The 25,862-nt window shown below is 63.8% G+C and overlaps 1 protein-coding gene across 3 annotated transcripts; it reads left to right on the top strand.

Annotated features, from left to right (window-relative positions):
• Nucleotides 1-2,704: 2,704 nt before the first annotated feature.
• Rnh1 (ribonuclease/angiogenin inhibitor 1) lies at nucleotides 2,705-25,019 on the top strand. Of its 3 annotated transcripts, none has more exons than XM_042665515.1 (10): nucleotides 2,705-2,779; nucleotides 14,698-14,802; nucleotides 19,468-19,638; nucleotides 19,906-20,076; nucleotides 21,268-21,438; nucleotides 21,516-21,683; nucleotides 21,792-21,962; nucleotides 22,167-22,337; nucleotides 24,467-24,643; nucleotides 24,762-25,019. In XM_042665515.1, the coding sequence occupies exons 2-10, from the start codon at nucleotides 14,708-14,710 to the stop codon at nucleotides 24,847-24,849; spliced, it is 1,383 nt and encodes a 460-aa protein (XP_042521449.1). In that variant the 5' UTR covers nucleotides 2,705-2,779; nucleotides 14,698-14,707; the 3' UTR covers nucleotides 24,850-25,019. The 3 variants fall into 3 exon arrangements, with proteins under 3 accessions (XP_042521449.1, XP_042521451.1, XP_042521450.1); XM_042665517.1 differs by lacking the exon at nucleotides 2,705-2,779 and adding an exon at nucleotides 12,471-12,585; XM_042665516.1 differs by lacking the exons at nucleotides 2,705-2,779; nucleotides 19,906-20,076 and adding an exon at nucleotides 12,504-12,585.
• The last annotated feature ends 843 nt before the right edge of the window (nucleotides 25,020-25,862 follow it).

Raw genomic sequence — 25,862 nt, 5'->3', positions numbered from 1 at the left:
CGGCTGCAGGCCGGCGGCGGGGGGGGGGGGCTCGGGCGCGGCTGCAGGCCGGCGGCGGGGGGGGGGGGCTCGGGCGCGGCTGCAGGCCGGCGGGGGGGGGCTCGGGGCTGCAGGCCGGCGGGGGGGAGGGGCTCGGGCGCGGCTGCAGGCCGGCGGGGGGCTCGGGGCTCGGGCGCGGCTGCAGGCCGGCGGCGGAGGGGGGGGGCTCGGGCGCGGCTGCAGGCGGCGGGGGGCTCGGGGCTCGGGCGCGGCTGCAGGCCGGCGGCGGGGGGGGGGGGCTCGGGCGCGGCTGCAGGCCGGCGGGGGGGGGGGGGGGCTCGGGCGCGGCTGCAGGCCGGCGGGGGGGCTCGGGGCTCGGGCGCGGCTGCAGGCCGGCGGGGGGGGGGGTGGCTCGGGGCTCGGGCGCGGCTGCAGGCCGGCGGGGGGCTCGGGGATCGGGCGCGGCTGCAGGCCGGCGGGGGGGGGCTCGGGGCTCGGGCGCGGCTGCAGGCCGGCGGGGGGGGGGGGGGCTCGGGCGCGGCTGCAGGCCGGCGGGGGGGGGGGGGCTCGGGCGCGGCTGCAGGCCGGCGGGGGGGGGGGGGGCTCGGGCGCGGCTGCAGGCCGGCGGGGGGCTCGGGGCTCGGGCGCGGCTGCAGGCCGGCGGGGGGGGGGGGGCTCGGGCGCGGCTGCAGGCCGGCGGGGGGGGGGGGCTCGGGCGCGGCTGCAGGCCGGCGGGGGGGGGGGGGGCTCGGGCGCGGCTGCAGGCCGGCGGGGGGCTCGGAGCTCGGGCGCGGCTGCAGGCCGGCGGGGGGGGGCTCGGGGCTCGGGCGCGGCTGCAGGCCGGCGGGGGGGGGGGGGGCTCGGGCGCGGCTGCAGGCCGGCGGGGGGGGGGGGGGCTCGGGCGCGGCTGCAGGCCGGCGGGGGGGGGGCTCGGGGCTCGGGGCGCGGCTGCAGGCCGGCGGGGGGGGGGGGCTCGGGCGCGGCTGCAGGCCGGCGGGGGGGGGGGTGGCTCGGGGCTCGGGCGCGGCTGCAGGCCGGCGGGGGGGGTGGCTCGGGGGCTCGGGCGCGGCTGCAGGCCGGCGGGGGGGGGGGGGCTCGGGCGCGGCTGCAGGCCGGCGGGGGGGGGGGGGGCTCGGGCGCGGCTGCAGGCCGGCGGGGGGGGGCTCGGGGCTGCAGGCCGGCGGGGGGGAGGGGCTCGGGCGCGGCTGCAGGCCGGCGGGGGGGGGGGCTCGGGCGCGGCTGCAGGCCGGCGGGAGGGGGGGGGCTCGGGCGCGGCTGCAGGCCGGCGGGGGGGGGGGGCTCGGGCGCGGCTGCAGGCCGGCGGGGGGGGGTGGGCTCGGGGCTCGGGCGCGGCTGCAGGCCGGCGGGGGGGAGGGGCTCGGGCGCGGCTGCAGGCCGGGGGGGGGCTCGGGCGCGGCTGCAGGCCGGCGGGGGGGGGGGGCTCGGGCGCGGCTGCAGGCCGGGGGGGGGGCTCGGGCGCGGCTGCAGGCCGGCGGGGGGGGGGGCTCGGGCGCGGCTGCAGGCCGGGGGGGGGCTCGGGCGCGGCTGCAGGCCGGCGGGGGGGGGGGCTCGGGCGCGGCTGCAGGCCGGCGGGGGGGGGCTCGGGGCTCGGGCGCGGCTGCAGGCGGCGGGGGGCTCGGGGCTCGGGCGCGGCTGCAGGCCGGCGGGGGGGGGGGGGCTCGGGCGCGGCTGCAGGCCGGCGGGGGGCTCGGGGCTCGGGCGCGGCTGCAGGCCGGCGGGGGGGGGGGGGGGGGCTCGGGGCTCGGGGCTCGGCTGCAGGCCGGCGGGGGGGGGCTCGGGCGCGGCTGCAGGCCGGCGGGGGGGGGGCTCGGGGCTCGGGCGCGGCTGCAGGCCGGCGGGGGGGGGGGGGCTCGGGCGCGGCTGCAGGCCGGCGGGGGGGGGGGGGGCTCGGGCGCGGCTGCAGGCCGGCGGGGGGGGGGTGGCTCGGGGCTCGGGCGCGGCTGCAGGCGGCGGGGGGGGGGGGGGCTCGGGCGCGGCTGCAGGCCGGCGGGGGGCTCGGGGCTCGGGCGCGGCTGCAGGCGGCGGGGGGGGGGGGGGGCTGCTCGGGCGCGGCTGCAGGCGGCGGGGGGGGGGGGGCTCGGGCGCGGCTGCAGGCGGCGGGGGGCTCGGGGCTCGGGCGCGGCTGCAGGCCGGCGGGGGGCTCGGGGCTCGGGGCTCGGGGCTCGGGGCTCGGGGCTCCAGGCCGGCGGGGCCGCCCCGGCTGGCTGCTCGCCCTCACCCCGCCCGGGCCCAGGCCGGCGGGAGTCCCGCAGGGACCCCACGCCCCGGCGGAGACTTGCCACAGGCCGCGGCCCGCCGGGCTCGGGGCTCCGGCCGTCGAGGTCAGCCCGAGCTGCCCAGCGCGGCCAGGCCGACACCCGACCGCTACAGACGGCCCCGGCCGGCGCGGGCCTCCCCCGCGGCCTGCGCGCGTGCGCGGAGCCCCCGGGCGGGACGGTGACGTCACCGCGTCAGGGCCCCTCGCGGAGCACGGCGGGACGCTGGGTGGGGGGGGGCGGGCGGAAGAACGGCGCCTGCGTAGTCGCGCCCTCCCCCCGCCCCCTGGCGGCTTCACGCCAGGTAGGAGGGCTTGCTTCCGCCAAGGGTCACGTGTGGCCATGACGTCACCCGGGCCGGTCACGGGTTCTCCGCCGCCGCCCGGGCGCGCGCGTCGGTTCCGTCCGGCCCCTGAGGCGGGGCGGGGCGAGGCGGGGCGGGGCCCGCGCCGAGGCGGGCGGGGACGGCGGCCCGGGTCCGCCGTCAGGAGAGCGCGCACGGAGCCGGGACGGCCGGCCGCGAGGTGAGGGCGGAGGCCGGGGGTGAGGGCGGAGGTGAGGGCGGAGGCCGGAGGTGAGGGCGGAGGCCGGGGGTGAGGGCGGAGGTGAGGGCGGAGGCCGGGGGTGAGGCCGGAGGTGAGGGCGGAGGCCGGGGGTGAGGGCGGAGGTGAGGGCGGAGGCCGGAGGTGAGGGCGGAGGCCGGGGGTGAGGGCGGAGGTGAGGGCGGAGGCCGGAGGTGAGGGCGGAGGCCGGGGGGTGAGGGCGGAGGCCGGGGGTGAGGCCGGAGGTGAGGGCGGAGGCCGGGGGTGAGGGCGGAGGCCGGGGGGTGAGGGCGGAGGCCGGGGGTGAGGCCGGAGGTGAGGGCGGAGGCCGGGGGGTGAGGGCGGAGGCCGGGGGTGAGGCCAGAGGTGAGGGCGGAGGCCGGGGGGTGAGGGCGGAGGCCGGGGGGTGAGGGCGGAGGGCCGGGGGTGAGGGCGGAGGCCGGAGGTGAGGGCGGAGGCCGGGGGTGAGGGCGGAGGCCGGGGGTGAGGGCGGAGGTGAGGGCGGAGGCCGGGGTGAGGGCGGAGGTGAGGGCGGAGGCCGGGGGTGAGGGCGGAGGTGAGGGCGGAGGCCGGGGGTGAGGGCGGAGGCCGGAGGTGAGGGCGGAGGCCGGGGGTGAGGGCGGAGGTGAGGGCGGAGGCCGGGGGTGAGGGCGGAGGCCGGAGGTGAGGGCGGAGGCCGGGGGTGAGGGCGGAGGTGAGGGCGGAGGCCGGGGGTGAGGGCGGAGGCCGGAGGTGAGGGCGGAGGTGAGGGCGGAGGCCGGGGGTGAGGCCGGGGGTGAGGGCGGAGGCTGGCGAGGTGGAGGTGAGGGCGGAGGCCGGAGGTGAGGGCCGGAGGTGAGGGCGGAGGCTGGCGAGGTGAGGGCCGAGGCCGGAGGTGAGGGCGGAGGCTGGCGAGGTGAGGGCCGAGGCCGGAGGTGAGGGCGGAGGCTGGCGAGGTGAGGGCGGAGGCCGGGGGTGAGGCCGGAGGCCGGGGGTGAGGGCGGAGGCTGGCGAGGTGAGGGCGGAGGCCGGAGGTGAGGGCGGAGGCTGGCGAGGTGAGGGCGGAGGCCGGGGGGTGAGGGCGGAGGCTGGCGAGGTGAGGGCGGAGGCCGGAGGTGAGGGCGGAGGCCGGAGGTGAGGGCGGAGGCTGGGAGGTGAGGGCGGAGGCTGGGAGGTGAGGGCGGAGGTGCTGTGGGCCTTGTGATGGGAGTCCGGCCGAGGCCTTGTCCTCCCGGGCCAGGCCTTGCTAAGGCTGTGCATGCTGAGCCTTCGGAGCCCACCTTGAGCTGGGCTTCTGCATTGGATGCGCCTCTCCCCTCTAGGCCCTGGGTGGAGAACCCTGTCCAGCTGGAGGCTCTGGGGTGGCTGTAAGAAGTCACTTAGAGGGGCTGGGAAGGTGGCTCAGTGGTAGAGCGCTTGCCTTGCAAACCTGAGGCCCTTTGACCTTATCCCCCAAAAGCCGATACAGGAAGGACAGTCTTGGCAGAGGACTTGCCCAGGTTTTGCTGCCAGGATACAGGGGCCACCTTGGTGGGCCAAGCGCAGACATGGAGGGCCACAGTTCCTGCTTCTCTGAGAGCTGCGGGGATGTGGTGGGGCCGGGGTGGGAGGCGGAGGGACTAGGGCCACTTCCTGTGGTGGAGGGTGCCACAGCGCCAGTGTCCCAGGAGTTACCTGGAATGACCTCCATGTTGAGTGTGGAACCAAACAGTACGTCTGGGTGTGGGCACAGGTAGTGTGTTTCCAGCAGCATTTCAGGTCAGTTTGGTGTCCTGAAATGTAGGAAGGACCTTAGAACAGGTGCCCTTTTAGGTCCTAAAAACTAAGAACTGAGAACAGACTAACTGGCTGTAAAGAGATTGACTCAGTTGACTCCAAGCAGATTATTGCATACACTGTGGCCACTGAAAGTTAACATTGTAGTCTTCAAGATTATTCTAACAGTTGCAGAAAGCATATGTTTAATAGCAGTACTGTAACATTTGCTAGCAACTTGTTATTTTATAGTTCTGCAGAAGCCCAAAATGAATCTTTGGATGTTAAAATCAAATTAGAGTATCACATGGCTGTTTCCCTCTAGAGACTTCCAAAAGAGAATATGGTCCTTTACCTTTCCCAGCATCTAGGGGCTGCCCTCATCTTTCCAGCCCTTGCCCCTGCCATCTTTAGAAGGACCCTCATGGTTATGGTAGGCCCACCCAGGGTAATCTCCCACCTTAGCATCTGAATTGGAATTGTTGGAATGCTGTCTCAGAGACCTTTCTCCACCGGTTGCTAACTCCTTTCCCTCTGTTCTCAGGCTCTTTTCTTGGGGGAGGGGTTAGTTAGACATGGGGCTTGCATTCTGGGCCTGGACTCTGTCCTTCCACTCTTCAGCTCAAGGCAAGTGCTCTCCCACTTGAGCCACAGCTCCACTTCCGGTTTTCTGGTGGTTAATTGGAGATAAGTCTCACAGACTTTCCTGCTCACTCTGGCTTTGAACTGTGATCCTCAGGTCTCAGCCTCCTGAGTAGCTAGGATTACAGATGTGAGCCACCGGCGCCCTGCTGTTCTCAGCCTTTCTGAAGCTGCAGTAGTCTAACAGCCAGTCTAAACCGGCTGATAGGAAAACGGAGGAGAACGGAAGAGGAATAGGTTGGACTCAGTTGTCCACAGGTGAGGACTGTTTATTGCCAGCGAGAGGCATAGCCCTTCCTGCAGGTTTGGAGATCGTGTGAGGGACTAGATTTGCGGGCCAGCTTTATATGGGTCTTAACAAGGAACCAAAGGAGTAAAACTTAGGCTGTAATTACTGGGGCTAGGGCTGGGTAGTCTTGGTTAGGTCCAGAATGGAAAGTCTCACCTGGGGTGACGGGGACGTTCAGCTAGGCCTAGTTTGGAATCACCTGCTGGGGACAGGCACGTGGTCAAGTCTGTTTGTGCGCACCTGGTGTCTTGCTTGACCAAAGGGAATAAGGCAGGAGTCAATCCATATTTAGTCTTTTTTTTTTTCTGGTCATGGGGTTTGAACTCAGGGCCTGGGCACTGTCCCTCAGCTCTTCAGCTCCAGGATAGCGCTCTACCACTTGAGCCACAGCGCAAGTTCTGATTTTCTGGTGGTTTACTGGAGATAAGAGTCTCATGGACTTTCCTGCCCTGGCTGGCTTTGAACTGCAATCCTCAAATCTCAGCCTTCTGAGTAGCTAGGATTACAGGCATGAGCCACCAGAACCTGGCTCATATTCAGTCTTCTGGGCGCCAGTGGCTCACTGGAGGGGAGAGGCAAGTCCTTCGTATAAGGTCTTTGGATACATTCAAAAATGTTGGGCTGAGGGGCTAGGAAGTGGCTCCGTGGTAAAGTGCTTGCCTTGTATGCATGAAGGCCTGGGTTTGATTCCTCAGCACCACAGAAGCAGAAAAAGCCAGAAGCAGCACTGTGGCTCAAGAGCATAGAGGCTCAGGGACAGTGCCTAGGCCCCGAGTTCAAGCTCTAGGACTGGAAAACCAAAAATCATTGGGCTGAGAGGGGAGACTGGGGGAAGGGGTCAGTGGTTGTCTTTCTGGCTACATCCGGCTGACATGGGGGCCTTGAGGAGGCAGGGGGGCTGGGGTCTTCAGGGTCCAAGTCTGTGCTGGGCAGCGCAGGGCGGTGTAAGCGAGACCTGTAACAGGATGTCCTTGGCTTGCTCCCAGGTGGTGTCCTGAGTGAGAGCTGCTAATCTGCTAAAGAACCTTGGAAAGGGTGAGGCCTGACAAGGTGGCAGGACCAGTTGGTGTGAATGACAAAGGAAAACACACCCTGGCCATGAGCCCACAACCAGCCAGAAGCAGGGCTGGATTGGAGTGGTTAGGGGGCCAGTAAGAGGCCTTGATCATTTCCTGTTAATAGCAGGTAACAAGGGCAAGAGTGTAAGTTCCTGGCCAGTTACAAGATAGACAGGTATGGATAGACAGGTATGGATGTTAGGTGGGCAAGCTTATTATTTTCTTTTGATCCCTGGCTCTGGTTAACTTTGGAGGGGTAATTCCATATAGGATGTGACACTGTCCCCTCTTACTCCAGGACTAGTTTTGTCTTGGGGGGGGGGGTCCTAGGTGTTTGCTGCTGGGATGGCCTGTCCCAGTTGGCATTTCTTTTGTCAGTCATGGGTTTTAACTCAAGGCCTGGGCACTGTCCCTGAGAACTTCTGCTCAAGACTAGCCCTCTACCACTTTGAACCACAGTACCACTTCCAGAATTTTGCTGGCTATTTTTGAGAGATGAGAGTCTCACAGGGATTTTTCTGCCTGGGCTGGCTTTGAACCGTGATCCCCAAACTGCTGCCCCTTTCTCTCAGTTAAGGCAACCGAATAGAAATAGAGTTATTCTTAATTACATGTAACAGTTTAGGATACTAATTGAGGTTAAGATTTTGCAGGTGTCACTAAGCCTTTGTAATTACAAAGAATGTAGGAGTTGATGTCTGTATCCAAGGCAGCTTATATATTAAACAGGGAAAAAATGGCATTTGAGTTACAGTTGTGTTCATTTGAAGGGCCTTAACATAAACACTAAGTGAACTTTGGTTCACACAAACTATAATTTTCTTAGATGGGACATAAAGAATGAGATGTTAGCCGGGCACTGGTGGCTCACGCCTGTAATCCTAGCTACTCAGGAGGCTGAGATCTGAGAATCGCGGTTCAAAGCCAGCCCAGGCAGGAAAAACCGTGAGACTCTTATCTCCAATAAACCACTGGAAAACCAGAAGTGGCGCTGTGGCTCAAGTGGTAGAGCGCTCGCCTTGAGCTGAAGAGCTGAGGGACAGCACCCAGGCCCAGAGTTCAAGCCCTATGACCGACAAAAAAAAAAAGAATGAGATGTTAGTTTTCAGTGTAGATCACAGCCAACTTAATGGATTATTAATTTCTTTCTTTCTTTCGGCCAGTTGTGGGGCTTGAACTCTGGGCTTGGGCGCTGTCTCTGTGCTCTTCAGTGAGCGCTCTACCACTTGAGCCACAGCGCCACTCACAGCCAACTTAATTACATACCAATTTTACTCATGACTGTCTTTCAAGACATTCTTTACATTTTTCCTTACTGGTTTCCTCCATCACACCTGGTTAGGAGTGGAGCTGGGTCTCATTCCTTTTACTACGTCCATTGATAAAGATTTTTCCTTCTAACAAGCAGCACACTTGGTAATTATCTTTAACACAAGGTTCACCTTAGTTAAAAACAAATAATTTTTACACCATGATGACAGTTTTTATGTGTTACAATGGATTACTTTGAACATGTTCACAATCACACATACACTTGTGCACAAAGTTTTTTTTTTTTTTTTTTGGCAGTCCTGGGGCTTGAACTCAGGGCCTGGGCACTGTCCCTGAGCTGCTTTTGCTCAAGGCTAGCACTCTACCACTTGAGCCACAGCACCATTTCCAGCTTTTTCTGCTTATGTGGTACTAAAGAATCAAACCCAGGGCCTCATGCATGAGCAGCAAGCATTCTACCAATGAGCCACGTTCCCAGCCCTTGTGCGCAAAGTTTTAAGCTATGCTTAGGTTTTTTTTTTTTTTTTTTGGGGGGGGGGTCCAGTCGTGGGGCCTGAACTCTGGGCCTGGGCACTGTCCCTCAGCTCTTCAGCTCAAGGCTAGCGCTCTACCACTTGAGCCACAGCGCCACTTCCGGCTTTTTCTTTTTGCTTATGTGGTGCTGAGGAATTGAACCCAGGGCCTCATGCATATAAGGCAAGCGCTCTACCACTGAGCCACCTTCCCAGCCCTATGCTTAGGTTTTTAAAAAAACCTAACAACACTAGAAACACCAGAATAAAATAACCAGAACAGAAAAACCTTTAAGACAATTTTGGTAAAGCTTGGAGGGAGAATGGTGGTCACATGAAATCCCACCCTGTGGCCTTTGTCTCTGCCTAGGCTCCCCTGATTGGAGCAGACAGAATCGGACTGAGCCTGTGAAGAAGAATGTAGTACAAGAGCGAGGATGGAGAAAAGACATGGTTTAGGGAACCACTGGTCCAGGATGGCTAGTCTTTAAGAGGGAACTAGAGGGGACCAGAAGAGCAGTGGAGGCAAGAGCAGCTGGCAAGGCTGAGTGGACTGGGCTGCGTCTGCTGTGCCCCAGCTGAGCAGCCCCCATAGCTGCGCTTTACCCCAGCTGGGCAGCCCCCATAGCTGCGCTTTACCCCAGCTGACATAGCTGCGCTTTACCCCAGCTGAGCAGCCCCACACAGCTGCGCTTTACCCCAGCTGACATAGCTGCGCTTTACCCCAGCTGAGCAGCCCCCATAGCTGCGCTTTACCCCAGCTGAGCAGCCCCCATAGCTGCGCTTTACCCCAGCTGAGCAGCCCCACACAGCTGCGCTTTACCCAGCTGAGCAGCCCCACACAGCTGCGCTTTACCCCAGCTGGGCAGCCCCACACAGCTGCGCTTTACCCCAGCTGACATAGCTGCGCTTTACCCCAGCTGACACAGCTGCGCTTTACCCCAGCTGACATAGCTGCGCTTTACCCCAGCTGGGCAGCCCCACACAGCTGCGCTTTACCCCAGCTGGGCAGCCCCACCCAGCTGCGCTTTACCCCAGCTGAGCAGCCCCCATAGCTGCGCTTTACCCCAGCTGAGCAGCCCCCATAGCTGCGCTTTACCCCAGCTGACATAGCTGCGCTTTACCCCAGCTGAGCAGCCCCCATAGCTGCGCTTTACCCCAGCTGAGCAGCCCCACACAGCTGCGCTTTACCCCAGCTGACACAGCTGCGCTGTACCCCAGCTGACACAGCTGCGCTTTACCCCAGCTGAGCAGCCCCCATAGCTGCGCTTTACCCCAGCTGAGCAGCCCCACACAGCTGCGCTTTACCCCAGCTGAGCAGCCCCCACACAGCTGCGCTTTACCCCAGCTGAGCAGCCCCACACAGCTGTGCTTTACCCCCACAGTGCTTCCAGGCAGATATCTTCTCACTGTCTTAGGTGCCCAGAGGGGCAGCTGCCTTGAGTGACAAGCCCCAGGCCCAGCCCATGAAGGGGGGGGGGTTGACCTCTGTATTCAAAGAGCCACAGGACTGTGGGTTCTGTGTCATCTCCTCCAGGGACCTCCGGTCTTGTCGCTGTGGGAGTCCCTCTTTGTCCCCTCTTAGCCAGTTGGAGGCCAGGCCAGGCAGGTGGGGCAGGGTGTCTCCTTCACCCCCGACCCAAACCTCAGGGCCCACCCCGTAGTGGGCTATCAATGAAGGTGGTTTTTGCACATGTAAAGGTGGAGGAGGGGTTGGGTGTAGGGGACCTCAGACCCCTCCTGTTGGATAACTGTTTAAATCAGTAAGAGTAAAATCAGAGGTTCCCAATTCAGACCAGTGGGAGCCACTTTCAGTGGGGCAAACCAGTTAGTTTTCTTTGACTGTCAACAATTAACCCTAAGTCTCAAGATTAGAGCTATCAGGCAACGCGGGTCAGTGGAGACAATGTGGAAAATTTGGTAGGATTGTGGGGCCTGTCCCGCTGCTCCAGGCGTCCCTGGGTCCCAGTAACCAGGAGAGGGCATCCCCAAAGTCCAAGCAAGGGTGTGAGGGGTCAGCAAAGCGGAGGCTCCTGGAGTCTCTGGGACCCCACAGACCGGAGGGGAGGGGCTCCGGGGTCCTGGGCCAGGTCAGGCGCTCACCTGGTCACCTTGTCCTGAAGGCTTTTAGGTGGTCGGTGGAGATGGGGAGCAGGGAGAGGTTTGTGCAGAGGCAGTCATACCTCAAGCCATGGCCGGCCGTGATGGCCCGGGCCGGGGCGGAAGGGCCCAGCGGGGTGACGCGCGCCCTCGCTGTCCTGCCCGCGGCCCGGGCTTCGCACCGCTCAGTCCGCCTCCTGCCGGGCCCGCGGCGGGAGGCTGCGGTGGGACTCCGCTTCCTCCCGGTTTTTGTTGGGCTTTGGTCGGCCGCGGACCTGGGGCGGGGGCGGGGCCGGAGCCGGAGCTGGGGGCGGGGCGGGGCTGGGGCCTGGGGGGCGGGGCGGGGCTGGGACCTGGGCGGGCTGGGCCTGGGGCTGGGGGGGGCTGGGGGCTGGGCCTGGGGCTGGGACCTGGGCGGGCTGGGCCTGGGGCTGGGGGGGCTGGGGGGCTGGGCCTGGGGCTGGGACCTGGGCGGGCTGGGCCTGGGGCTGGGGGGGGCTGGGGCTGGGGGCTGGGACCTGGGCGGGCTGGGCCTGGGGCTGGGGGGGGCCTGGGGCTGGGGGGGGGCTGGGGCTGGGGGCTGGGACCTGGGCGGGCTGGGCCTGGGGCTAGGGGGGGCTGGGCCTGGGGCTGGGACCTGGGCGGGCTGGGCCTGGGGCTGGGACCTGGGCGGGCTGGGCCTGGGGCTGGGCGGGGCTGGGCCTGGGGGGCGGGGCTGGGACCTGGGCGGGCTGGGCCTGGGGCTGGGGGGGGGCTGGGCCTGGGGCTGGGCGGGGCTGGGGCTGGGGGCGGGGCCTGGGGGCGGGACTGGGCCTGGGGGCGGGGCTGGGACCTGGGCGGGCGGGGCCTGGGGCTGGGGGGGGGGCTGGGCCTGGGGGGCGGGGCTGGGACCTGGGCGGGCTGGGCCTGGGGCTGGGGGGGGCTGGGCCTGGGGGGCGGGGCTGGGACCTGGGCGGGCTGGGCCTGGGGCTGGGGGGGGCTGGGGGCTGGGCCTGGGGCTGGGACCTGGGCGGGCTGGGCCTGGGGCTGGGGGGGGCTGGGGCTGGGGGCTGGGACCTGGGCGGGCTGGGCCTGGGGCTGGGGGCTGGGACCTGGGCGGGCTGGGCCTGGGGCTGGGCCTGGGGGGCGGGGCTGGGACCTGGGCGGGCTGGGCCTGGGGCTGGGGCGGGGGCTGGGGCTGGGGGCTGGGACCTGGGCGGGCTGGGCCTGGGGCTGGGGCGGGGGCTGGGGCTGGGAGGCTGGGACCTGGGCGGGGTGGGCGGGCTGGGCCTGGGGGTGGAGCTGTGCCTGGGGGCGGGGCCGGACCTGGGGGCGGAGCTGGGCCTGGGGGGCGGAGCTGGGGCTAGGGCAGCTCAGCGGCGGGGCGCTCGCCTTCACGCACGTGGCCCTGGGTTCGAACCCTCAGCACTCCTTATGCAGAAAAAGCCAGAAGTGGCAGAGCGCTCGCCAGCCCCGCGCCCGTCATCCCGGCTGCACCGTCGGGGGCGGGGAGGCGTCCGGGTGCGGCCTGGAAAGAGCTCGGATAGGCGGCCGGGGCGGGGCGGGGCGGGGCGGTCCGGGGCGGCGGGGGCGGGGCGGGCGGTCCGTGGGCGGGGCGGCGGGGGCGGGGCGGGCGGTCCGTGGGCGGGGCGGGCGGTCCGTGGGCGGGGCGGTCCGTGGGGGCGGTCCGGGGCGGCGGGGGCGGGGCGGGCGGTCCGTGGGGGCGGGGCGGGCGGTCCGGGGCGGCGGGGGCGGGGCGGGCGGTCCGTGGGGGCGGGGCGGGCGGTTCGGGGCGGCGGGGAAGGGGCGGGCGGTCCGTGGGGGCGGTCCAGGGCGGCGGGGGCGGGGCGGGCGGTCCGTGGGCGGGGCGGGCGGTCCGTGGGGGCGGTCCGTGGGCGGGCGGTCCGTGGGCGGGGCGGGCGGTCCGGGGCGGCGGGGAAGGGGCGGGCGGTCCGTGGGGGCGGTCCGGGGCGGCGGGGGCGGGGCGGGCGGTCCGTGGGCGGGGCGGGCGGTCCGTGGGCGGGGCGGGGCGGTCCGTGGGGGCGGTCCGGGGCGGCGGGGGCGGGGAGGGCGGTCCGGGGGCGGGGCCGCCCCGCCCAGGGCGGAAGGAGCGGCTGCGGGCTCGGAGCTCCGGGACGTGCTGGCCGCGCGCCGCTTCCTCCTGGGCCTTCTGGACTCGTGGCGGAGCGCGGAGACCCGCAGGTGCGCTGGGGCAGCGCGGGGGGCGGGGGCCGGGGGGCGGGGGGCGGCGCGGGCTGGTCGCTGCTGGGCCGCACGTCCCCGGGGCGCCCTCCCCGGCCGGCGGCCAGCCCGGAGCTGGGCCTCGCGGCCTGCGGGGCGCCCGCCCGTCTGTCTCGAGGCCGCGCGGTCTAACAGCCGCCTTCCCCGGGGAGGCAGCGCCAGCCCCGCCCGGTGACGCACCCGGGATGGTACGGCGTGTGTGCTGGGGAGGGGGGACCGGGGCGGTGCGTTATGTGTGCGTGGGGGGGTAGGAGGGGCGGGGCCGCGCCGGTTGTCCCCCAGCGCTCCAGCCAGTGACGCACCCGGGATCCAGCCGGTGACGCATCCGGGATTCCAGCAGTGCTGTTTTTCCCCCCTTTTCAAGCGCTTCAGGCGGGCGTGGGTCGATCGGCCTCCCTGAAAGCAGGACAGGCCCCGCACACCGCCAGGAGGCGGCCCAGGCCCGAACCCACCTGTGGTGCCCTGTGGAAGTGAGCCCTGCGGGGCTTCCTCTCACTCCGAGCAGAGCAGAACAACACTCAGAACAGAACAGAGAACAGCACTCAAAGCAGAACAGAACTCAGAACAACACTCAGAGCAGAACTCAGAACAGAACAGAACTCAGAACACAACAACACTCAGAACAGCACAGCACTCAGAACAGCACAGCACTCAGAGCAGAACAGAACAGCAGAACAGCGCTCAGAGCTGAACTCAGAACAGCCCAGAACAGAACGGAACTCAGAACAGAACAGCAGAGCAGAACAAAACTTGGAACACAACAGAACAGCCTGTAGCACTAAGAACAGCACAGCACTCAGAGCAGAACAGCACTTAGCACTCAGAGCAGAACTCCGAACAGAACAGCACTTAGCACTCAGAGCAGAACTCCGAACAGAACAGCACTTAGCACTCAGAGCAGAACAGCACTTAGCACTCAGAGCAGAACTCTCAACAGAGCAGCACTTGGAACAGAACCCGGTCTGCTCTTCCCCAGGGCTGCCAGCACACTTGGTCACTTCTCCCAGGTAGCCACGTCACTCCAGCCGGCAGCTTGGCCTGTGCTCAGGGACAGCACACTTGCCCGCCTGGGGCCGTGAGGGCCAGTGCCAGCCTTGTTTAGTCAGGCTCTGTGCCTGTCCCTCTCAGGTGTCAGAACTCATGACCTGGCCCCCCTTAGCCTCGCTGCAGAGAGGCCTCCTTTTTTCCAGCCTGGCTTCTCTGGGCTGGGGTTGGAGCCAGGCTGGCCAGGGTTGGGCAGAGGATGCACCCTGGCCTGGTCTGGTCTGGAGGGGGTCCTGGAGGCTGGCGCCCTGCCCGTGGAGGCCCCACCCCTACAGCCCCTGCCTCCACTCGGCCTTGCACAAGGCTCCGTGTGCCTTTCCGAGCTGCTTCTGAACAGAGGGCCAGGGCACTGAGGACTGCCCGGTCCAGGGCCTGTTTCCCATGCCGTCTAGCTTTGTGGGTCCAGGGCCTGCTTCCTATGCTGTCTAGCTTTGTGGATGTGGGTCATGTGCTGCCCTGCCTGTTCTTTTTTTTTTTTTTTGGCTGGTCATAGGGCTTGAATTCTGGGCCTGGCTGCTGTCCCTCAGCTCTTCAGCTCAAGGCTAGCACTCTACCACTTGAGCCACTGCACCACTTCTGTTTTTTTCTGCTTATGTGGTGCTGAGGAATTGAACCCAGGGCCTCATGCACGTGAGGCAAGCACTCTACCACTGAGCCACTTTGCCAGCCCCCCACCTGTTCTTAGAGCAAAATGTGGGTTAAGCAGGCAGGAATTCCCCATGGTGGGGGTGTGCCCCCCGATGGGGCGGACTAGGGCAGGGGCTTCCTGGCAGATCTTCTGTCCCCAGGCTCTGGTGGGAGAGGCCATGGGGCTGGGAGGTGAGCAGGCATCATAGCCTGCCACCTGCAGGGACCACCTCAGGCAGTCCCTCCCAGCCACAGTTGCTCCTGGAGGCCAAGTGTGTGGAAGCGCTCCCAAGGAGAGGTGGGCCTTTCTGAAAAGGTGTGCCTCTGGGGGCCCTGTTAGGACTCTTCCATTCATACTTCTGACCTGCAAGTTTGCCAAGTGCTCTCTTTTCTCTTACTCAGACAGCGCTGTATGCCCACCATGGATCTCAACATTCAGTGTGAGCAGCTGAGCGACTCCCGGTGGACTGAGCTCCTGCCCCGCATCCAGCAGTGCCAGTGGGTCAGGTAAGGCTCCCGGGGGCCTGGGAGGCCTGGTCAGCCTGACGGGCCACGGGACGGTGGGGAGGCCTGACTCCTCCCGCGGTGGAGGTCAGAGGCCGAGTGCTCCTGCGCAGCTCCGGAACACATCGTGCAAGGACACAAAGCCGCTTCACGTCCTTTTCTGACGGTAGGAAATGCTAGGTGTAAGATTAGCCATCCACCAGTGGCTCACACCTGTAATCTCAAAGCCTCAGCACAAAAGTTCTTTTTTTTGGCTGGTCATAGGGCCTGAACTGTGGGCCTGGGCGCTGTCCCTCAGCTCTTCAGCTCAAGGCTGGTGCTCTACCACTTGAGCCACAGCGCCACTTCCGGCTTTTTCTGCTTATGTGGCGCTGAAGAATTGAGCCCAGGGCCTCATGCATGGGAGGCAAGTGCTCCACCCCTGAGCCACCTTCCCAGCCCAGCCCAAAAGTTCTTGAGGTCCCATGTCAACAAGTAGCTGCACTTGTCCTACCCACAGAGCAGGAAGCATAAATCTGATTGAGACAAAGCAAGACCCTATCCTAAAAATAACCAAAGCAGAAAGTTCTGGAGTTACAGCTCAAGAGGTAGAGTGCTTACCTAGCATTTAGAAAGCCTTAAGTTCAAACCCCAGAACCACCAAGAAAACAAAACAAAAAAAACTAATCTGGGTATTGGTAGCTCATACTTGTAATCCTAGCTACTTGGGAGGCTGAGACCTGGAAGATCGTAATTGAAAGCCAGCTCAGGTAGAGAAGTCTGTGAGACTCCATTTCCAATTAACCAACAGAAGCCAGGCTGGCCGAGAGGCTCATGGCCTGTGGTAGAACACCAGCCGAGCAAGCCAGCTGAGTGTGACGCTCTGTGAGTTCGAGCCCGGCATCCGTTTAAATATATATGCAGGGCTCAGGTGGCAGAGTGCCTACCTTGCCAGGCCCTTCCTGCAAATTCCAGGTACCAAGAATAGCACGGTAGTTTTGTTTTTGTTTTCTTTTGGGTCCGGTCGTGGGGCCTGAACTCTGGGCCTGGGCACTGTCCCTCAGCTGTTCCGCTCAAGTCTAGCACTCTACCACTTGAGCCACAGCGCCACTTCTGGCTTTTTTCTTTTTTCTTATGTGGTGCTGAGGAATTGAACCCAGGGCCTCAGGCACGCAAGGCAAGCGCTGTACCACTGAGCCACCTTCCCAGCCCCGAACAGCACGGTAGTAAGTACCTAGCTGCTGGGGATGCAGTGCAACAGTAGACTGCCTGCCCGGTGTGGACATGGGGTACTCCCTCCTCCTCTGGAGACCGCGGGCAGGAAGGCCGGTGGATGGCTAGCACAGTGGCCTGCCTGGCCCTCCTCCACAGCGAATGGGGGTTAGGGTCAGTTGTTCTCCAGGCTCTAAGAAACCCACAGACATAAAACAGGTGTTTGTTTCCCTGGTCCCGCCTCCCACTCTAGCTGCTGTGTGGGATAGCTCCAGATTTGTTGCAGGTGTGAGGTCACCTGGGTGTCTGCCAACGCCCTCCTGGTATCTCAGGGAGACACCCAGGCCATCTCAGCCACAGACATCGGAGTTGTCTTTTCCTGTCCGGTCACCTACGGTCACCTAGCTCTGTCCTTTACCCGTCCCTGCCCGTGGGGAGCTGCCTGCGGTGCACTTGTCCCGGAGGCAGCTGAGTCAGAGTGGAAGGCCTGCATGGGGCATCTGGGCTTCTCTGAGGCTTTCTCATGGTTGCACATTTTTGGCAAGCAGACAGATGCTGTGGGTCTTTCTGGCTACCGTGTCCTGTCCCGATGTGTATTGGCCCCACAGGGGTCAGGGTCCCTGTCCTGCTGGGCTTCTCCAAGGGCTCTGAGTCCCTTAGCAGCCGGTGGGGTCATCTGAAACTCTGCCCAAACCTGTTTCCACTCAGATCTTTGCTGCTAGCTTCAGCCTTTGTTGGCTCTTACTGGTCATAGACAGTGCCTTTGGTCATTTCTTTATTTCCTCTCCATCGATCAGTTGTCATTTTTCTTGATAGGAACTGCCTGTCCTACTTGCATGTATTCAGGTTTTCATTAGTTGGGATGGACACGAAAGCACTTTATGTCACTGAATTACAATTACTGTCTGTCCAGTGCTCAGGTGTGTATCTGGCTGTGGGGGCACCTCAGACTCTTTCGCCTCGCTCTGACTTGTCTCCTCGTTCTCAGAGCACTTCCTGGGGCCACTGCCTCCTGCACATGCTGCAGGGTCTTGTGCTCTGTACCCTTCAGGCACGGAGCGCTCCTAACATGTCAGCCACACTTCCATCCCTGCACGGCGCGCTCCAAACATGTCAGCCACACGGAGTGCTCCTAACGTCAGGCACACGGCGCGCTCCTGACATGTCAGCCACACGGAGCGCTCCTGACATGTCAGCCACATGGAGCGCTCCTGACATGTCAGCCACACGGAGCGCTCCTAACATGTCAGCCACACGGAGCGCTCCTGACATGTCAGACACACGGAGCGCTCCTGACATGTCAGACACACGGAGCGCTCCTGACATGTCAGACACACGGAGCGCTCCTAACATGTCAGCTGCACCTCCATCCCTGCACAGAGCACTCCTAACATGTCAGCCACACCTCCATCCCTGCACGGCACGCTCCTAACATGTCAGCCACACGGAGTGCTCCTAACGTCAGACACACGGCGTGCTCCTGACATGTCAGACACATGGAGTACTCCTGACATGTCAGCCACACGGAGCGCTCCTAACATGTCAGCTGCGCCTCCATCCCTGCACGGAGCGCTCCTAACATGTCAGCCACATGGAGCTCCTAACATGTCAGACACATGGCGCGCTCCTGACATGTCAGACACACGGAGCGCTCCTGACATGTCAGCTGCGCCTCCATCCCTGCACGGAGCGCTCCTAACATGTCAGCCACATGGAGCACTCCTAACGTCAGCCACACGGAGCACTCCTAATGTCAGACACATGGAGTGCTCCTAACATGTCAGCCACACGGAGTGCTCCTAATGTCAGACACACGGAGCGCTTCTGACATGTCAGCCATGCCTCCATCCCTGCACGGAGCGCTCCTAACATGTCAGCCACATGGAGCTCCTAACATGTCAGACACATGTCAGGAGCGCTCCGTGTGGCTGACATGTCAGGAGCCTCCGTGTGGCTGACATGTCAGGAGCCTCCGTGTGGCTGACATGTTAGGAGCACTCCGTGCAGGGATGGAGGCGCAGCTGACATGTCAGGAGCGCTCCGTGTGTCTGACATGTCAGGAGCGCTCCTAACATGTCAGCTGCGCCTCCATCCCTGCACGGAGCGCTCCTAACATGTCAGACACACAGAGCGCTCCTGACATGTCAGACACACGGAGTGCTCCTGACATGTCAGCCACACGGAGCGCTCCTGACATGTCAGCCACACGGAGCGCTCCTGACATGTCAGCCACACGGAGCACTCCTGACATGTCAGCCACACGGAGGCTCCTGACATGTCAGACACACGGAGGCTCCTAACATGTCAGCCACACGGAGGCTCCTAACATGTCAAACACACGGAGGCTCCTAACATGTCAGCCACACGGAGGCTCCTGACATGTCAGCTGTGCCTCCATCCCTGCACGGAGTGCTCCTGACATGTCAGACACACGGAGCGCTCCTAACGTCAGACACACGGAGGCTCCTGACATGTCAGCCACACGGAGTGCTCCTAACATGTCAGCCACACGGAGGCTCCTGACATGTCAGACACACGGAGGCTCCTGACATGTCAGACACACGGAGGCTCCTGACATGTCAGATACACGGAGCGCTCCTGACATGTCAGCCACACGGAGGCTCCTGACATGTCAGCCACACGGAGGCTCCTGACATGTCAGCCACACGGAGGCTCCTGACATGTCAGCCACGCCTCCACCCTTGCACTTCTGTGGGGTTTCCTCCCTGCTGTGGGGATGGAAGCCCAGGCCTTGCACACCTGCCAGCTCCCAGCACTTCTGGGGCAGGGTTCACTACTATTATTAATTTAACGTAGACCATGCTGACCTGGAACTTGCTGTGTATAGTACAGTTGGCTCCAACTCAAGATACTTATGCTTCTGCCTCCTAGGACTTCAGGCTTAAACCACCACACATGGCTCTTAAAATTTATGTGTGTGTGTGTGTGCGTGTCTGTGCGTGCGCGTGCATGCGCGTGCACTGTATACTTGAGCCACAGCTTCACTTCTGCCTTCTTTTTTTTTTTGGCCAGTCCTGGGGCTTGAGCTCAGGACCTGGGCACTGAGCTTCTTGTACTCAAGACTAGTACTCTACCACTTGAGCCACAGTGCTACTTCCAGCTTTTTCTGAGTAGTTTATTGGAGATAAGAGTCTCATGGAGTTTTCTGCCTGGGCTGGCTTTGAACTGCGATCCTCAGATCTTGGCCTCCTGAGTAGCTAGGATTATAGGCACAAGCCACTGGTGCTCAGCCACTTCTGGCTTTTGGTGATTAATTGGAGATAGTCTCCTGGACTGTGCTGCCAGCACTGGCTTTGAACTGTGATCCTTGATCTCAGTCACCGGAGCAGCTGGACTTGTAGGCGTGCGCTTGGGTTCCTGGCTGGACTGCCTTTTGAGTTCCTGGCCTGCTGCTGCATGGGGTGATGGATGGGCTGTGGCCAGGGCACCTGTGGAGACTGAGGGCTCTGTTCACAGGCTGGATGATTGCGGCCTCTCTGAGGTGCGGTGCAGGGACCTCCGCTCTGCGCTTCAGGCCAACCCTGCCCTGACGGAGCTGAACGTGCGCAACAATGAGCTGGGCAATGCGGGCGTGCAGCTGGTGCTGCAGGGCCTGCAGAGCCCCACCTGCCAGATTCAGAAGCTGAGGTGAGGCCCGGTGCCAGCACGGCGCTCCGGCAGAGCCTTGGTGGGCAGGGGTAGGGTGTGGAGAGCCCTGGGGGCCCCAGCTCCAGCTGCAGGTGACAGGCAGTGGCTGCCACCACAGGGACAGGGCGCCTTCTGGCTCCAAGGCTTACCTCCCGCCACCCTGCTGCCCTCCTGCAGCTGCTCTCAGCTGGAGATGGGGAGCTAGCCTGGGGAGAAGCAGGGCCTGCCCTAGGGCTGCTGGGGAGCTGCTGAGAGAGTGTGTTCCAGCCTGCAGAACTGCGGCCTGACGGCAGCTGGCTGTGCGGCCCTGCCCGGTGTGCTGTGTGCCCTGTCCACCCTGCGTGAGCTCTGTCTCAGCGACAACCCCTTTGGAGACGCGGGCCTGCAGCTGCTCTGCCAGGGGCTCCTGGATGCTCAGTGCCACCTCGAGAGACTGCAGTGAGTGTGGCCTCAGCTCCCTGGGGCCCACCCTTCCCCAGCCAGGAACGCCCAGGCCTTCATCAGGATGCAGCTGCAGGGGCCGGGGGGACCTCCGGGCCACGGTGCTCCCCCCGGGGTGCTGGGGCTCCTCCTTGCCAGGGGCTGACGGCCGACCCGACCTGACCGTGGCACAGATGTGGCCAGTGGTCCAGTGTGGGAGACACTGGGAGTGACCACAGCGAGGTGTGTGGGTGGCACTGGGAGTGACCACAGCGAGGTGCGGGAGGGTGGCACTGGGAGTGACCACAGCGAGGTGCGGGAGGGTGGCACTGGGAGTGACCACAGCGAGGTGTGTGGGTGGCACTGGGAGTGACCACAGCGAGGTGCGGGAGGGTGGCCCGTGACCACAGCGAGGTGCGGGTGGGTGGCACTGGGAGTGACCACAGCGAGGTGCGGGTGGGTGGCACTGGGAGTGACCACAGCAAGGTGCGGGGGGGGGGGGGCGTGACCACAGCGAGGTGCGGATGGGTGGCACTGGGAGTGACCACAGCGAGGTGCGTGTGTGGGGCCCGTGACCACAGCGAGGTGCGGGTGGGTGGCACTGGGAGTGACCACAGTGAGGTGCGGGTGGGTGGCCCGTGACCACAGCAAGGTGCAGTAGCCCATGGCCACCCTTCATCGCTCCATGCACCTGTGGGGCTAGGCTGAGACCCCATCCCGTCTCCTCCCGACCCATCCCTCCCGACCCGACCCATCTCACCCTGTCCTGTCCCGTCCCGTCCCGTCCCGTCCCGTCCTGTCCCGTCCCTTCCCGTCCCATCCTGTCCCTTCCCGTCCCATCCTGTCCCTTCCTGTCCCGTCCTGTCCCGTCCTGTCCCATCCCGTCCCATCCCGTCCCATCCCGTCCCGTCCCGTCCCTTCCTGTCCCTTCCCGTCCCATCCTGTCCCATCCTGTCCCATCCTGTCCCTTCCCGTCCCTTCCCGTCCCATCCTGTCCCATCCTGTCCCGTCCCGTCCCATCCTGTTCCTTCCTGTCCCGTCCTGTCCCGTCCCGTCCCTTCCTGTCCCTTCCCGTCCCATCCTGTCCCATCTCGTCCCATCCTGTCCCATCCTGTCCCATCCCGTCCCATCCTGTCCCGTCCTGTCCCGTCCTGTCCTGTCCCATCCTGTCCCATCCTGTCCCATCCCATCCCGTCCTGTCCCCTGCAGGCTGGAGTACTGTGGGCTCACAGCTGCCAGCTGTGAATCACTGGCCGCGGTGCTCAGGGCCAAGCCAGACTTCAAGGAGCTGGTGGTGAGCAACAATGACCTCCATGAGGCTGGAGTCCAGACGCTATGCCAGGGCTTGAAAGAGTCTGCTTGCCAGCTGGAGACGCTCAAGTAAGCCAGCCCCAGGCCGTGGGGGCCCTGGGGGGGGTGGCCCCGGGGCTCCTCTCAGGCCCACCTTGCTTCTCCAGGATGGAGAACTGTGGTGTCACCACAGCCAACTGCAGGGATCTGTGTGACGTGGTCTCTAAGGCGCCCCTGCGGGAGCTGGACCTGGGCAGTAACAAGCTGGGCGACGCGGGCCTGGCGCTGCTGTGCCCCGGGCTGCGGCTCCACGGCTCCCAGCTGCAGGTCCTGTGGTGAGTTGGCTGCAGCCTTCCCCAGGTGCGAGGAGGCGGGGGGGGGGGCCTGGGGCCACGGGGGGGGGGGGGGAGGGGTGACATGTTCAAGAAGTGCCCTGCCCACAGGCTCTGGGAGTGTGACATCACGGCCGAGGGCTGCCGGGAGCTGTGTGGCCTCCTCAGAGCCCAGCCCAGCCTGAAGGAGCTCAGCGTGGCCAGCAACGACCTGGGCGATGAGGGTGCCCGGCTGCTGTGCGAGAGCCTGCTGGAGCCCGGCTCCCCGCTGGAGTCACTGTGGTGAGGGCTGGGCAGGGGGGGCAGCTGGAGAGGAGGGGCGGGGGACCGCGCGGGAAAGGGGAACAGGTGTGCAGAGTGAGCAGCCCAGAGGACCGGCGTTCACCTGGGAGAGGTTTCTGCCTGGTCCCCATCGGAGTCTAGGGCAAGGGCCGGTGGTAGCGTTGGGCCTCCCTTGGTCTAGCTGGTGTGCATCTGTCCCCACAGGGTGAAGAGTTGCAACCTCACAGATGCCTGCTGTCCCCATTTCCGGTCAGTGTTGGCCCAGAACAGGTCTCTCCTGGAGCTGCAGTTAAGCAGCAATAAGCTGGGGGACTCAGGTGTGCAGGAGCTCTGCCAGGGCCTGTGCCAGCCTGGCTGCGTGCTGCGTGAGCTCTGGTGAGTGTGAGCCCGTGCTGGTAGGGACGCAGGTCTGGGCCAGCCCAGCTGTGTGCTGCGTGCTGCGTGAGCTCTGGTGAGTGTGAGCCCGTGCTGGGAGGGACACAGGTCTGGGCCAGTCCAGCTGCATGCTGCATGCGCTCTGGTGAGTGTGAGCCGTGCTGGGAGGGATACAGGTCCGGGCCAGCCCGGCTGCGTGCTGCGTGCGCTCTGGTGAGTGTGAGCTGTGCTGGGAGGGATACAGGTCCGGGCCAGCCCGGCTGCGTGCTGCGTGCGCTCTGGTGTGAGCTGTGCTGGGAGGGACGCAGGTCTGGGCCAGCCTGGCTGCATGCTGTGTGCGCTCTGGTGAGTGTGAGCCGTGCTGGGAGGGACGCAGGTCTGGGCCAGCCCGGCTGCGTGCTGCGTGCGCTCTGGTGTGAGCTGTGCTGGGAGGGATGCAGGTCTGGGCCAGCCCGGCTGCATGCTGTGTGCGCTCTGGTGAGTGTGAGCCGTGCTGGGAGGGACGCAGGGCCTGCTGCCCACTTGTCACTCCAGCTTTGATCTGAGGCCTTGGCTCACAAAACCCAAAGGGAGCCATATGTTGGTGGCTCACGCCTGTGATCCTAGCTATTCAGGAGGCTGAGATTTGAGGATTGTGGTTGGAAGCCAGCTTGGGAAGGGAAGTCTGAGACTTAATAAACCACTAAAAAAGCCAGAAGTGGTGCTGTAGCTCAAGTGGCAGAGCTCTAGCCTTGAGCAAAAGAAACTCAGGGACAGCGCCCAGACCTCAGGACTGGCACACACAGAAACAACAAAACGTAAAAGCCACCCAGAGGGCCATCCCCCTCCCCCCTCCCCCCTCCCCCCCTCCTGCAAGTCCTGCCAGGCCCCCCTCCATTTTCCCATTGCTTCCAGGGAGGGGTCTGCTATCTCTAATTTCATAGATCTGCTTTCTATCCTTGGAACTTTTCTTCAGTACAGAACTCTTCTTCATATTTATTACGCAAGCGTTTTCTGCTGAGCCACACCTCCAGCCTTTGGAACTGGTTAGTTTGAGGTACGGTCTTGATTTTTGCTTGGGCCTGCACCTGGACAGAGACCCACCTATTTTAGGCTTCCTATTGTAGCTGGGATGGCAGGTACACACTACCATGTCCAGCCTTTTCCCCTGAGATGGAGTGTCGTGATATTTTACTCGGGCAGGACTTGAACCGTCATCTTCCCAATCTCAGCCTCCACAGCATGGATGAGACAGGCACGCGGCACTATGCCTAGCTGTTGGCGAGGAGCTAGGTGTAGGCCTCTCAGGTACCTAGGATTATAGGTGGGAGCCACTAATTGGAGATGTATCTCCTGGATTTGTCTGCCTAGCTGGCTTCAAACTACCACCCTCAGAGTTCAGACTCCTGAGTGGCTAGAATTACAGGTGTGAGCCACTGATACTTCTTGGCTGCCGTTCATCCTGCCCTGGGCACCAACAGAAGGCTGGGCCCGGCAGCACGGCCAGCCAGCCACCCACCTTGCAGTCTCCTTCTCAGGGGACACTTGTTGTAGCGGGACCATGTGGGAGCCTGCATTAGCCCTGAAAGACAGGGCCTGGAGCTTGGTCATCCACCCTGGAGAGCCTGAGCAGCCCTTGGCAGTGCCCACCCGGGAGCGGGCATCCAGCTCGCCCCGCGTGCCTTCCTTCCTTCCGCTGACATCCACCTTTTTCTGTAACCTGCAAACCTCTGTTCACTCTGTTGCCTTCTCTAACCTCCCATACTCTCCTCTTGGGACCCAGCTGAGCTGTTTTTTGGGGCAGTGCTGGTGATGAGCTCAGGGTTTCATGGCCTGCACCTTCCTCCCAGTGCCTCTCTGTACCCTGCAGAGGGGCCGGCGCCCTGCCTCTTGTCCAAAGCTGGCCACCTGAGTCCTGAGTCCAACCAAGGCAAGCTGTACACGCACCTCCTCTGCTGGGGAAAGTACCTGGGGCCATGGAAGGACCGTGCAATTGACCTGCCACGGCTGGACGTGGGGCCAGGGCCGCTCGAGGGCTGGGCCCGTGTGTGGACCTTCGCTGTCTCACCGCGTGGGGCCGCCCAGGCCCAGCAGCTCTAGTGGCAGTGCGGGCATGACCTTGTCCTGACCTCCGTCCCGCTCCCTTCCAGGCTAGGGGACTGCGACGTGACCAATAACGGTTGTAGCAGCCTGGCGTCAGCCCTGCTGGCCAACCACAGCCTGCGGGTGCTGGAGCTCAGCAACAACTGCATGGGGGACCCTGGCGTTCAGCGGCTGGTAGACAGCCTCAGGCAGCCAGGCTGCGCCCTGGCCCTGGAGAAGCTAGTGTAAGTGGACGGGCGGGCGGGGCTCAGGCTGAGGGATGTGTGTGTGTGTGTGTGTGTGCGCGCGCGTGCGTGCATATGCGTGTGTGACACCCAGCCCACTCCTTCTGTCTGCGTCCAGCCTCTATGACATCTACTGGACCCAGGCGATGGAGGACCAGCTTCAGACCCTGGAGGAAGCCAGGCCGTCTCTGAGGGTTATCTCTTGATGGACACCGACCTGGCCTCTGGACCTATACTTGGAGACACAGCCTAGTCTGCCCTGGGGCAGTCTGTGGGCTGCAGCTTAGAGTTTGGCTTCTGCCCAAAGAGAAACAATGTAATCATTTCTGCAAGAAAAATTGAGACACTTTGTAATGATTAAACAGCTTTGTTAGGAGGAAGTCTCTGTTCTTCCTTCATGGTGGTTCCTGCGATGCCTGTGCCCGCCAGCACTATAGCTGACGACGAGGCATTCGCTTTCCCTGTTCGCTTCCTGCCTGGGGCCTCTGCCCGAGACTGGGCCCTGCCCTGCCAGGAAGAGGTTGGTCAGCACCTAAACCATCTGGACAGGAGCAGTCAAGTCCAGCGTACTAGTGAATGGCAGGGTGAAAAAAGCTAGAAGAAAGGTTTGTGAATGTTTTTGCTGCAAAGCAGTGACGACCGTGTGCGGGGACAGATGATGCTAGGACCTGAGCGCCGTCCACACCTGAGCCACACATGGCAGTTCTCCTGTGTTGAGGAGAACGTTCAAACCCACGCCGTTTGTCTGGTGTGCACGGGACACAGCCAGGGGTCGCTGCTGCCACCAGCTCCGCTCCTGTCAGGCCAGTCTGCAGGAGTGGCTTGTGGAAGGCCTTCCTACCCTGGACCACACAGAAGCAAGGCTCCTGAGAGGGTGGGAAATTCTAAAAAGTGCAAGTGGGGCCATGACTCAAGTGGTAGAGCACCAGCCTGAAGAAGCTAAAGGAGAGTGCTCTGGCCCGGAGTTCAAGCCCCAGTACTGACATGCACACAAAAAGGTTGCTTCAATAAAGGAAGAGACCATCTTTTGTGTAAGATAAAAATTTCCCCAATCCTCACTTTCTGGAGAACTACTTGCAGGTGGGCTGAACTTACAACTAACCACAGTGGTATCTTTCTATATAATGCATTTCTTGTACCACTTGAGCCATGATGCTGACATACTGCTGGTCAACTGGAGTCTCAGTCTTTCCTGTCTAGGCTGGCTTCACAGGTGGGC

The sequence above is a fragment of the Dipodomys spectabilis genome, unplaced genomic scaffold, assembly GCF_019054845.1.
Source record: "Dipodomys spectabilis isolate Male_0828 unplaced genomic scaffold, ASM1905484v1 ptg000331l, whole genome shotgun sequence".
Lineage (NCBI taxonomy): Eukaryota > Metazoa > Chordata > Mammalia > Rodentia > Heteromyidae > Dipodomys > Dipodomys spectabilis.
This window is presented reverse-complemented; position numbering and strand designations above follow the sequence as displayed.

What these genes read in the sequence shown, in the direction of transcription:
- Rnh1 (XM_042665515.1), top strand. Translation starts at nt 14,708, where the DNA reads ATGCCCACCATGGATCTCAACATTCAGTGTGAGCAGCTGAGCGACTCC. An exon ending in TGCCACCTCGAGAGACTGCA is followed by an intron (nt 20,077 to 21,267) that starts GTGAGTGTGGCC and finishes TGTCCCCTGCAG; the next exon opens with GCTGGAGTACTGTGGGCTCA. An exon ending in TGCCAGCTGGAGACGCTCAA is followed by an intron (nt 21,439 to 21,515) that starts GTAAGCCAGCCC and finishes TTGCTTCTCCAG; the next exon opens with GATGGAGAACTGTGGTGTCA.